This window comes from Globicephala melas, chromosome 4 (genome assembly GCF_963455315.2).
Source record: "Globicephala melas chromosome 4, mGloMel1.2, whole genome shotgun sequence".
Lineage (NCBI taxonomy): Eukaryota > Metazoa > Chordata > Mammalia > Artiodactyla > Delphinidae > Globicephala > Globicephala melas.
Window position 1 is genome coordinate 55245678 of NC_083317.1, and position 13845 is coordinate 55259522.

General features: G+C 37.2%; 2 protein-coding genes across 6 annotated transcripts in view; one reads left to right on the forward strand and one right to left on the reverse strand.

The window, feature by feature from the left end:
• Positions 1–3674, reverse strand: part of CIP2A (cellular inhibitor of PP2A) — a 28419-nt gene extending 24745 nt beyond the window's left edge. The window contains exon 1 of the mRNA XM_030836737.2: positions 3559–3674. Within this exon, the coding sequence (XP_030692597.1) occupies positions 3559–3660 (102 nt within the window). The 5' untranslated portion in view covers positions 3661–3674. The remainder of the gene's footprint in view (positions 1–3558) is intronic.
• Positions 3675–3876: 202 nt separating this feature from the next.
• The window catches only part of DZIP3 (DAZ interacting zinc finger protein 3), a 121280-nt gene continuing 111311 nt past the window's right edge, over positions 3877–13845 (forward strand). For 4 of the 5 annotated variants that reach the window (XR_004035098.2, XM_030836732.2, XM_060298045.1 and 1 more), the window contains exon 1: positions 3877–4180. The gene's annotated coding sequence lies outside the window, so the exon portion shown is untranslated. Of the gene's footprint in view, positions 4181–4289; positions 4443–13845 lie in introns of those variants that run through there. The other variant, XM_030836733.2, reaches the window with a different exon arrangement.

A 13845-nucleotide genomic window follows, 5' to 3' on the forward strand; every position in this document is an offset into this window, starting at 1 on the left:
GCGGTCCGCGGGCCTCTCACTGTTGTGGCCTCTCCCGTTGCAGAGCACAGGCTCCGGACGCGCAGGCTCAGCGGCCATGGCTCACGGGCCCAGCCGCTCCTCGGCATGTGGGATCCTCCCAGTCCGGGTCACGAACCCGCGTCCCCTGCATCGGCAGGCGGACTCTCAACCACCGCACCACCAGGGAAGCCCTAAACGTTTTTATTCTTAAAAGACTTTTTAAAAAGACTATAATCAGAATTGTTTCTTTCTTTTCTATATCCCTTTTATACCCTCGCCCAGATGTCAGTTTTTCTTGTAAAGCTTTGCCGATAAGAGATCTTCAGAATATCTGTTCCCACAGAGTATGTATTTTAACATTAAAGTAAAAGTCTATCAGACTGAAAAAACAGGTCCAAAAGTGAAATTAGATAATGATAGTAAATATTTTGAGGTAAGGAACCTTCTGAGCATTGCCCTTTTGCCTGCTTATACAGTTAGCCCTCTAAAATATTAAGACATCTTCTGCTTTAAATACAATTTCCCTAAGGATTGGACCTGTATTTCAACAACATAAGTATTCTAAGATATAATAATTATTTATTATAAGGTAAAATAAAAAAAATCACTTTGCATATTTTCCTCTTTACTCATACACACTGAATGTTTTAATGCAAATAGGACTTATTTCAGTAATAACTAATACTCTAGCACTTACTCTGGCCTAGCTATTGTTCTAGGTACATTATGTATGTTAATGCCTTTCAGCTTCATAATAAACCTGTACTAATTGTTTTACAGATGAGTAAACTGAGGCACACATAATAGACAGCGGTACAACTGGGATTCACTGTTCCTGCATCCCTGCTCCATAATCATTACGTAAGATTAGTGCCGTGAAACACCATCAAGAATGAGACCAGGGCTTTCCTGGTGGCACAGTGGTTGGGAATCCGCCTGCCAATGCAGGGGACACAGGTTCGAGCCCTGGTCTGGGAAGATCCCACATGCCGCAGAACAACTAAGCCCGTGCGCCACAACTACTGAGCCTGTGCTCTAGAGCCCACAAGCCACAACTACTGAGTTCACGTGCCACAACTACTTAAGCCCGCGCGCCTAGAGCCCGTGCTCCACAACAAGAGAAGCCACCGCCAATGAGAAGCCCACACACTGCATTGAAGAGTAGCCCAAGCCTGCATGCAGCAACGAAGACCCAACACAGCCATAAATAAATAAATAAATTTATATTAAAAAAAAAATGATACCAGCTCAGCTCTGCTGATCATAAAAAAAATCCAAAGCTAAGGTTCTGCAAGAAGACAAAAATAGTGCAGCAGAAGCGCAGCAGGATAGCAGAGTGAATAATCGTTCACATGATAACCATCTATCACCCTTTGTATCCTCAGATGTTGCTCTCATGAGGTTGCTCTCATGAGGTCTCATGAAAAACATTCACCATTAATACTGTCAACCAAAAGAGTTAAAAATTTAAAAATCTGAGAGCACCAAGGAGTGGTGTGGATGAATGACAGCAAAATTCACATATTGCTGGTGGGAGGATACATCAGTATAACTTGTGGAAAACTGGTGTTTTAACCAGAACTGAACATAAACTTACCCTAAGACCCAACAATTACACTATGAGGTATATAAGAGAAATGAATACATACATCCACAAAAAAATGTGTAAAAATGTTTATAACAGAGTTACTCATAATTCCACCCAGAACTGGAAACAACCCAGCTGCTCATGAACAGGATATATATAAACTGCGGTACCTCTGTACAGTGGAATTCTAAATAGCAATAAAAAAGAATGAAATACTGGCACGTGGGCCACATGAATAAATTTTACAGATTATATTGAGAGGAAGAAGCCAGACACAAACGTACATATTAATCCACTTATCTGAAACCTTAGGGATAGTTGAAAAACTTATAGGTTGTTGGAAATGTTCTGTCTCATACGACAGGTGGTAGCTACTTGAGTGTACACTTACGTTTAAAAAAAACTATCAAGCTCTTCACTTAAGATTAATGCACTTTATGTAATGTATGTATGTTCTCTCTCAATTAAATGGCCGAAGAATTTTTGGTAAACCTCTTGAAAACTTTGGGAACACAGTACCAAGAAGCCAATCTCCAAGCCTCAAATTTCTTTGAAGTCTCTTTCAATTCATGATAACACCCTGTTCAGATTCACAACACAACTGTTTACTCTCAAAGAGAGGTAATATTTCAGATTAGAATCTAAATTTCTTAACTCCAAATTCTTAAATAAAACTGACAGCTCTGATTATTCTGTGGCTTCTGGAGTCCACTACTGCACTGTTTTATCCTCATTGAGAAGCAAAGCCCTAGCATTTATTTAACAGCTAACACCTTCATTGTTAGGTTTGTAGGGATTTGTTGAGGTAATGAATGAAAAAAGAAAAGTGTTAAGAGGTAAGCTCCTGAAGTGGTAAGAAGAAGAGCACCAGTGAAGCTTGAAAAAATTCACAGTTAGTGCACTACGGTCACAACAAAGGCTGATGTTGCTGTGCCATTCACTGTTGCCTTCTCTGTAGTATTTTGCAAACCGTTGGTAATTTAGCCTTTTATCATAAGGTTAATAAAACAAATAATATATCTAAAAATTATGTTCAATTTTATGTTAACAGAAGCTGCGACAGAGAGAACTTTAATTCTATGTTAACAGAAGCTGCGACAGAGAGAACTTTAATTCTATGTTAACAGAAGTTGCGACAGAGAATTAAAATAAGCTTTGATTGAGCTTAATTACTTTTTATTAAACTGAGGTCATTATTAGTTGGAATTCCCTGAATGCATAACTAATGACAGCAGGAGTTTAAGAGCCTAAAAACAAATAGGATCACAGAAAGCTGTGAGTATAACTTTTAGTATAAGATAAGTACACTCTAGATGCAAATCACTAGGAACTAACAGAAAAAGTGACAATTCAGCATTTTAGGACTGAAAAACTGAGCAATAAATTTTGGTAAAGAAAAACTGTGATTACTAGTAAGGGAGATTGCTTCCTAATCCAGAGAAAGATTAAATAATAATTTTCAAGCCCGAGTTCAACATGAGTTCAAATAAAAGCAGTAAGCAACAGGTTCAGATTGTAAACTGCCTAGTGACAGGGGTAAATCAAGTTTTAATCGTTACTCCCCATGACCTCCACCTCTGAGAATTGTTGTACATTTTGAGAAGGCTCTGTTACAATGGAAAAACCAACATAAGAAGCAAAGGAAAAGATAACAGCTCTAGCTCTTTCCTCTACCAACTCCAAATACGGCCTAAATCCCCCAACCTTTTGTCTCAACCCCCCTCTTTCTAGGGCTATCAGTAGTTACTCATCCCTTGCTGCAGTCAGCTGAACGCGGAGGGGCTTGGGGCGGGATAGAGGAGGGTGGGAATTCAAAGCTGACAATCTTTAGCCTTCTTTACCAATACAAAAAGGCAGCGGAGGGAGCGAGCTGTCCTTTCTTTTCTAGGCTGAGACCACTACATCCCGGCCACCAAGTGACCGAAGGCTACGAGGAAGCCCGTCTCGTCCGCCACCCCGAAAGCCCTCACCTCCAAGTGCCGCAAAAGCTGGGTGGCGTTCGCTTCCGACTTAACTGCTTTATACTGACTAATGGTCAGAAGCAAGGACTTCAAGCAGGCGGTGTTGTCCATCAGGACCCGCCACAGTCCCGCTTCGGGGTTACCACCACCGTACCAGCTCGGTCCTCTAGCTTGACCCGCGCTTTTTAAAAAATTTTCCGCCCCCACCCACTCGCTCCCAGAAGCTTCCGGTTCCGGTCGGGCTGCGGAAGTCCCTGGGCAACCCGGGGAAGTGACCCTTCCAGGAAGGGAAGGGAGGGGAGGGGCGTGGTGGTGGAGGGAGGGTGAGGTGGGGATCGAGGCCCTTTGTGAGTCCGTGAGGCGGGCTGCGAGTTGTCCTTTTAGACCCCCTGATCCGAAAAGCCGCGAGGTTTCAGTTCGAGATCCCGTGAAGACGAGACATCTCGCGAGAAGTGCAATTGCGGCTCCACCTGTGAAGGGGCGGTGGGCCGGTGGGACGCCCGGGGGGTCCTTGTTAATCAGTGCGGTCTGTTTGCGTTTGGTTCCTCGGCCTTCACGCTGGATGGCCAGTTTTTCCTTTGTTCATCATCCTCTACCTGAGAAATGGTCGCTTCCCCCTAGTCTAGACACGGTGAGGAGCTCTGAGGAGGAGAATCTTGGGCTCTAGATTTTGAGGCGGCCTGGGAGGGGCCTCTTTTTAAAACCGCTCATTTGTCCACCCCTTCTACTCAGGAATGTTTGTTTCTTAGAGTAAACCTATGGCCATTCGGATTCGGTGGCAAGTTAGTCATGCCCTTATGATAGTGGTTGTCAAATTTGTTTGAGAAAGCTGGTCCAGGTGACTCCTGAGCCAAGTGTTGCTCCGGAGGGTGTTCTGATTAGCGTCAGTTTTTGTAAGTGAAGGTGCTGTTTTTATCTGGCGTAGTTGATTGTTTTATAAATCTTGGTGTCTAAGGAAATGGCACTGTTCGCGGTTTTTCATTAGAGATAATATTATGCATGTATATATAATGAAATGAGTCAGGCTGGTTCTGGAGCTTTTTGCTTAATGTATGCTAATGTTGAATGAAGCTTTAAAAGCCAGTTTGGATAAAATTTTAAGAATAGGGTACACGTCCTTTTAATTAAACCATTTGTCAGAAATCATGTTTTGTCAATTCAAAGAAAGTATTCTACGTCACTGTATTTTTAAAGGCAGGAATTATTTTTATATTAAGTTAAAAATTAAGCCTGAAAGCTTAAAATAATAATTGAGGCGTAAATCATTGGGTAATTAATGTATTTATGCATTTATTCATTCTGTAAACAATTGACTGTATAAAGTGCGCTAAACCTGCCAGTCAGGGAACCGGCTGGGAAGGAACTGTCTAATCAAGGAAATGTACTAAGTAGATCGTGCATATGGAATTCACCGCACAAATTAGAGGCACCATGCAGTTGTGGTAAAGAGTGAAGCCAGGCTGTCTGCTTACAAATCCTAGCTCTGCCTTTTACTATGGGATCACAGGCAAATTCTCACTGCTTCAGTCTCTTCATAAAGTAAAATTTGACTAACAGTAGTATCTGTTTCATAAAGTTGTTCCTTCAGTAAATAATTAGAGCCTAGAATGTGCTAGGCAGTGGTCTAGGCACTAGATTCAGTGAATAACGTAAAAATCCTATTGTCATAGAACAAAAATCCTACCATTACCTTCTGATGGGAAGAAAAACAAATAACAAGCACAGTAAAGAAAGCGAGATGGAGAAAAAAAGATAGAGAATTATTCTTCTAGAGTTATGGTTAAAAGGAAGGGAAATGGGAGGTCAGGATAGAGAAAACAACATTGGAGGAAATATCAGTACTACAAGGAGTTGAAAAAGAGACCTATGCTCTCTAAGGGGAAAGATTTCTAGATAGAATAGCAAGGGCAAAGGCCTTGAAATGGGAGCCTGAGAATGTGTGTAAGGAACAGCAAGGACACCACTATGGCTGGAGTAGAGAGCAAGTGTGAGAGTAGTAGAGATGAAATCATGTCAAGTTATTATAAAATGAGTTAACCAACGAGGAATTTAGAACAGTTGCCTGGCATAGTTATGTTCTCAGCAAGTATTAGTTACATCTTAGTTCCTTGGCAAATACAGTGATAGTAGTTTGGCAGTGTCAGATTTTTCACTAATAATGACAAATGTATCATGATTATCCCCATTTTGACCTGAGGGAAAGGGTCAAAGCTGTTTGCTGTAAGTGCCATCTTTCTTTGAAATCTTGCGTTTTAACTTGAGCAGTCACAAATTTTGCATCTCTTCCGTATTTATTTTAATGTAAAATAAGGTCTTTCTCAAAAAATCTTCACCAAAAATTGATGTAAATTTAGTAGGATATACCACTTGTGGTAGCGGTGAGAAGTATCTTTTGTTGGAGATACTTGCGTATCCTAATATGAGAAACAGAGCCATGTTTTAAGACACAAAAAGATGGGAAAGGAGGAGAAGGAGACGAAGCTGGGTCCAAATGACTGAAGGCTTTATTAACCTTGAGCTTGGACTCCATCCTGAATTCAGTGGTGATCTCTGGTTTTAAACTGGGGCCTAATCTAGTTAGGTTTGTGTTTCAGATTGATTACCCTGGTAGCTAGACAGGCTATGATTCTGAGGAGGATAAGACCAGAAGTAGGGAGAGTATTTAATATACTGGAATCTTTCCAAAGGATAGCCGAGATAATTGAAGTGGAGAGCAAAAAGATGACAAATTTGAGAAATATATATGAGGTGGAATAGGCAGGACTTAGTGACTGATTTCAAATGTGAAGAGTGAGGAGAGGGATGAAACTAGAAGGGATTCCAAGTTTCTAGGTTGGGTGATAGAGAAGATATAGAAACTGCTGAGGTAGTCAATATTAAGTATTCAGGTTGTATTTTATGTTCAATGAAATTTAATATAGCTTATCATATAGTCTTGTACCATTTTCATTAAATTTATTCCTGGGTATTATATAATTTTTGTTACTGTGAGTGGGTTCTCTTTTTCTCCTATAAATTTTTTATTTGTTATTGCTACTGTTAAAAGAGAAACTGATTTTTGGTATATCTTTTATCCAGACTACTGACTAAAATTCCTCATTGATTCAGTTTTGCTTCCTCTCTTAGATTTTCTAGCTATATATCATCTGCAAATAATAATTTCATCCCTTCCAATATTTGTTCTTATACTTTATTTCATTAGTGTAATCTTTAAAGTATGGAATAATCATAATGATATTGAACATCGTAGTCTTATTACTTAATTGAATGGGAATGACCAGTATTTTAACACTTAGTATAATTTGTGCTATTGGCGTGAGATAAATATTCTTTAAAATGTTTTGGCGATTGCCCTTTATACCAGTTTTATTTAAAGATTTGCTGAAATGTCTGCTAAAAAAATTATTAAATGTTTATATATCTTATTTTTTCCTTTAAAATGATAATGCAGTGGATTATATTGATTTTATTTTTAGGATAATAATAGCTAACACATATTGAGCATTTGCCATGTGCCAAGCACTGTTCTAAGAACTTAACTGTTTAATCTTTATAATGTCATGCTTTAGGTACTATTATGATCTTCATTCTACAGACGGAAAAAAATGAGAGCGAGGTGAAGTAATTTACCCAAGGTCACACAAGAAGTAGTAGCAAACCTTATATTTGCTATGCTGCAGATATTTTATTCAGGATTTTATATTTATGTTTGGGAGAATTTAAAATAAATTTTCTTTATTCACTCTTTTGGAATTTGGATTGTATGTTACTTTTGAAAAATGAATTGGAAATTTTCCATCTTTTTTTCTATGCTATAGAATAATGAGAATCAAATAGAATCATTTGATCCTTGTAGATTACGTACAACTGGCCTATAAAATCAAGCTTGATAGCTTATTTCGTGGTAGATCTTTAGAAAATATTTGAATTTGTAATATGGTTATTGATCTGATAATTTTTTCTATCTTCTTGTGTTAGCTTTGGAAATAAAAATTTTTAACATACCAACTATTTCTCTAAATTTGAAAATTTATTGATGTAAAGTTACATCAGTATACAATAATTCTCTTAATCTCTTCTTTGTAGATTTGAATTTCCATTTTCATTATAATGTTATCTGTTTTCTTAGTGGGGCTTTCCAGGGGTTTGTCTATTTTATTCAGCTTTTCAAGAAGCAACTTTGGTTTTATTAAATTTTTTTTTCTTCAGAATCACTAATTTTACTTTTATCTTCAAAAATTTCATCCATATAAATATATTTTTCTTTTATTTGTTCCTTTTATAATTTTTTAAAAGTTGAAGACTTAGTATATTTCCATACTATATTTTTTATTAAAGATTGTTCATGCCAGAAAAATTTAAAAAGACAGTAGCTAAAGTGAGCATCCACATTGTAGTTAAAAAAAGTTTAATTATTTTAATCATTCTGGTAAATATTTTTAAAATGCTAATATTCATTCATTTATCAAATATTCACTGAATGCTAGTTATTTTTCAAAGGTCTTAGAGTCTGTTGGGAAAGTAGCAAACCAGAATCAGTGCTTTTCAAGAGAAATAGAATGCTGTAGGAACACATATTTTTTTAAGGCCAAATATTAAGTATCCAATTCCTTCATCAAGGAGTGGCATGAAATCCCTCTTCTTTGTACATTTTTATTCCTGTCTGTTCTTTGTATTTGATGTAGGTATTTTTCCTAATTTATAGTTCAGGAAACACATTTAAGGGAGTTAAGCAAAATTTGCTTAGGAGCTTACAACTCAAGGGCTGGGAAGCTCCTTTATTTCTTCTGGAAAAACTTTAAAAGAGCATATCTTCAATGCTGAATAGTAAAATGGAATTTTTTAATGTCTCATTACCAGGTTTTAAGTCATATTAGATAAAGCATACTGTATGATTCATGAACTGTATGTATCATGAACTGTATGTGTTGTGAACTGTATTTTTGATGAATGTGCAGAGTTTGTAGAATACTGAATATTGTACTAAGGGAATTGTATCAGAGGTGTGAACACAGAGCTGACTGTTAATTCATTTACCCACCATATATTTAATGCTAGCTTGAGTGGCATGTACCTTTCTAGGTTCTGGGGGTACAGCAGTGAATCAAATAGACAAAAAATGTCTACCAAAGTAGAGCTTTTATTTTAATGGGAGATATAGCCAAAAAAAAAAAAAAGAGATATAAGTAAAATATATTAACGTTAGTAATAAGTGCAGTATAGGAAAAAACAGGCAAGGGGGATAGGAAATATCAGAGTCAGGATGGAGAATTGCAATTTTAGTTAGGGTGGAGTATTGATCAGTATTTGCTGCATAACAAATCACCTCAAAACTCAGTGGTTAAAACCATGAACATTTATTTCTTGGTCTGTGGGTTGAGTGCAGTTAGTCTGATCAAGGCATGACTTGGCTGGGTAGCTCTGCTTTAGCTGTTTTGTGGGGTAGGGGAGATATCTTGAGCTCAATTTCAGTTATGACAAGGTGTCTACTAGACATCTGGGAGCTATTGATTGGGCTGTTGAATATATTATTTGTAGTTAAGGGAGAGGTCAAGGCCAGAGATAAAAATTTAAAGCCTGGAGACTAAATGATATAGGGTGAGTAGGATAGAAAAGACTGAACCCCAAAGTACTTAAGTATTTAGAGGTTGGAGAGATGTGAAGAACCAATAAAAAATACTGAGAAGTAGTTGCCGGAGGACAGGCGACCTATCTTGACCCCATGGTTGTCTATAGGGATCCATCTTAGCTGCAGTATCTGGGCTGCTTTGACTTCTAAAAAAAGACTCTAGGTCAACAAAGAAGGAAGTCTTAATCTACATACAGGTTCACTCTTCTGCCTTCAGAGGCCTTGAACTATGCAGAAGGATGGGTGGCTTCATTCTTTAAATTAATATTGCATGCTTAAAGTACGCCAGGTACTAGGCACTGGGGATGTAGCAAGGGATTTAGAAAAAGAAAAAAAATTTTCCTGACTTTGGGAATTCCATGCTAGTGAGGGCATGAGGCCAAATCTAAAACTAAGAGCTTATTCAATAGGCATAAACAGCAGAACGGAAATTCCATTGGCCCAGGTTCCAAAGATTCAAGGCAAAGAAATCAGTGATAGAAAATTGGCAGAGGTCTAGGCATGGGGTCATTTGGATACTGTGTCCCCACTATGGTTAAAACAATTCAAATATGTACTAATATTAAATTGATTTTACCCTTTATACAGAGCCAGGAAACAGTCTGCACAGTTAATGTCAACTCTGAATTTTCAGAAATGTTAACCTTCATCACAAAGCCAGAAAACCTAAATAAACCAAAATTATTCTCCCTTTGTAATTATTCTTCTTCCTGTTTTCTCTCTCAACTATCAAGTATTATGATTAAGCTAATTTGCCAAACCATGAAATTAACTTTCTTACTTTTCAGACAGTTCATGATTTTTTAATGTACATTTCACAGACTTCAACTCTAGATTAAGAATACAAGGTTTGGATAATTTGGGTAAATGTTTTATCCCGCATTTTCACATCTAATTTCATAGCCCCAAATCAGAAGTTTTCCTTTTAAAAAAAAAAGGTACTATCCATTGTTTCTGAATCTAATTTTACAGATAAGTAAAGATGAAAATGACATACTTTTGTTTTAAGTTAAGGTATGGTAATCATTTTTAATTATAACTAGTATTTGTTGAAAGCCTCCTTTGTGCAGAGCAGGGCCCTTTGCATATCTCATTTAAAAATTTCTAGTCTTTTAGGAAATAGATATTATCAAGTTCATGAAATGGGTATATATCTGTTTCCTGAATTAAAATGTGAAGTCATTTTCTGACACAGGGCTGTCCAAAGTAGAATATGCACACCTGAGATATGTGAAACTGACTGTTAGGGTGTGGGAACAAATATTAGAACTTTACTTTTTGCTTTTTTTTTTTTTTTTTTTTTTTTTGCGGTACACTGGCCCCTCACTGCTGTGGCCTCTCCCGTTGTGGAGCATAGGCTCCGGACTCGCAGGCTCAGCGGCCATGGTTCACGGGCCCAGCCGCTCCGCGGCATGTGGGATCTTCCCGGACCCGGGCACGAATGCGTGTCCCCTACATCGGCAGGTGGACTCTAAACCACTGTGCCACCAGGGAAGCCCCTTTTTGCTTATTTTAATCTCATTTTTTAAATTTTATATTATAGTAGTACCTACAATAGCATGAATAGCATAAATGAACTGCTAGTCATATATTTTCAGTGTATTCATATATCTTCAGAATTTACTGCTTTAGAAGTATGTGATCAAAAAAATTGGGGACTTCTCCAAAATCTTTAACCTTGACAGAGAATCAAGTTGGATTTGGGTAGGGTCGTTGGTGGTGGGAGAGTCAAGTACATATTGTATTCTCCATTCCATTCTTGATTATCATCTCCACGTGTCATGTCTTTACATTCTGTCTTGTTTCCTTTCTTTCCCATTATTGTCTAACAACTGTTATGACAACATAATATTTTTAAATTGCTGAAAATATTCCACTTTTGGAGAATTTGCTTAGGGGTAACATACGGTCCTTCTAACAGTCCAAGCTACATTTTTGAACAGCATGGTTTTGGCAGTGCTATCTGTAAATAACCTGAAACTGATGGGTAGTTTAATATTTGGAATTTTTTTTCAGGTAAATTCTAACCTGTGCATATTTTTGTAGGTACAGTACATTCCATATATTTTTAACAAATTAATGTATATATTCTGTAGGTTTGCTTGTGTAAGTCCAGGAATAGTGACTGAATAGATCTGAAGAGAATCAAATACCTGCTTCAGACAAGATGCTGATTTTGGCAAGGATGTTCCCTATATTGGCAGATTTATAAATATGGGGCATTGGGTATGCATTGCAAGTTTCTTGCTTCCTGGTATAAACTGCCAGATAATGCTAACAATGATCTTTGCTAAATGGCAAGAGCTGAGATGGACAGTGAGTACCCTGATATTTTGGGGCAGAAAATATGTTTGGTTTCTGATAACTTTTGCAAAGATTTTCCAACCATTGTCTCTCAGTCCTGGAGTTTGCTTAAGCAAACTATGTGTTTTTTCCTTGTGGGAAAATAGTGTTTTGGCCTCCCTTGCCTAGGTATGTTCATTTTGAGGCCTTGCCAAGAACCTAAACAAATACAAAATGGAAGAAATTAATGGAAAATTAGAAAATGAAATAATCAGTATATTTCGCCTATTCTTCACACAGCTGATAAACTAATGGTACAACCTCAACCTGTTATTCTTTGAGTTTAACCTGATGGCCCTAGCCCTTCTTGTTTACCTGCATCTATCTAACGTGTGAGAAATAGACTTTGAGAGTGCTAGAGCCATAGAACACCTGCTTTACTCCTTTCAAAGCCACCGAGAATGGCTGTTGCTGCTTTGCTAGCAGATATAGTCAGATCAGTAATGGTTAAAAGTTTGGTTTTAAGGAACTCCCATCAAAATGTCTTGAGTTATTCCTAGAAAATGTCCTCTTCATATTTTTTTCAGCCTTGAACTGGTTACTGTACTTCTCATATGTAGCTAAAACATCTCACATCTCAACTTTAAGGAGTGTTTTGGAATTCTTTTGGTAAAATCTAGCAGAAGCGATAACTAGCATTATCAGGGTTTTCTTTATTAACAGACCCATGAACTTCTGGAGTACATTTAATTCAGTGCTGAAATAGTAAATTCAGCTTTTAAAATAGATTTTAAAATTTTACCAAGTTGCATGTTCAAGATTGTTTATTGCAACTTTGTTTATCATAGCAAAAAAAAAAGCAAACCCACAAACACACACAAACTGGATACAATGTATTTATCAATAGTGGTCTGATAAAATGATAAATTTTTAACAACGGCATATTATGCAGTTTAAAGAATGTGGCAGATGACTATGTGCTGATGTGAAAAATGCAAAGTGCTGAACATATGCAAACTAAGCTGCCATTTGTACCATATGGGATATATGTGAAAAAATTTTTTGTCCCACTTCTTAAAGTCTCATTATTACCATTCCTTTTCATACAATAGCTTTTCTCTAAGGTAGAGAATTGTAAGAAAAGTGAACTAATTTCGCCACAAATTTAAACAAAATTAAATCAAGATGATGATAGGAACACTTACATAGTCCTTACTATGTGCCAGGTACTGTTCAATTACATGTTTTAAACATTTACTCTTCACAACAACCCTGTGAAGCATGGATAATCTTTATCCACATTTTTCAGATGAGGAAACTGAGATGTTAATTCCACACAAGGTTGCATGGCAAGTATGTGTCGAAGCTGACTTACATACCCTTGCAGAGTGGCTCCAATGTCTCTGTGCTCTTAACTACCAATTCTATATGCATCCTCTCAACTTACTTTTGACATTGATGGAAACTAAATGAGATACTTTGTCATTTTTCTTTCTTGTAGACAAATGATTTGTTGTGTTTATATAATACATGATACCTAATAACAGGATGGTCCTATTTTTATTGCTGAAAACAATCTATGTTCTTTTAATTAACCTTTCATTTTAACTCGTTCATTTAGGTAGGTAGTTCTCAACTGTGGAGAGTTTTGTGCCCTAGAGGACATTTGGCAGCGTTTGGAGACATTTTTGCTTGTCACAGTGGGGCTGAGAGATGGGAGATAGTTGCTACTGTCATCTACTGGATAGCTAGGGATGTTGCTAAACATCCTAAAAATGCATAGGATAACTTTGCGTAACCAAGATTTATCCAGCCCAAATGTCAATAGTGCCAAGAAACCCTGATTTAGTTGGCATAAGGAAAGTTCTCTATAATTGGACTCCTGTCCTGAAAAATACCAAGTATATTATTTTGTTTTCAAGCTAGTAGCACTGAGAAAAGCAAACTTTATTTTTACTGTTTTTTACACTGATACTTTTCACTTTTCCCACCTGGCATTGTGTGATATGTAAGTGCCAGAGCTGACAAGGGTAGCAAATTCATGGGACCATGGAACATCACCCACACATTGAAATGTAACCTTGTTGGCCAATTAGAGCCTCTAACTTGGTCAGGTGACTTAAGATGATCATTTGAGTGGATTTAAAGGCAATGTACTTATATAATATACAGTTTAGGGAGGTGACAGGAGTGCTACAAGGTAAATGTTTAAATGAATGATTGAAAAATTATAAACAAGAGCTGTGCCTACTTTGATGTGAATATGCACAGCTTTAAAAGTAGGGAAAGAAAAGCCTTTACAATTTAAAAAAAGCTTGTTATAATTTCATTAGGTAAGAGGAAAAGTGGTAACTGGAAGCTCAGAGGGAGCAGTAAGAAAGGTA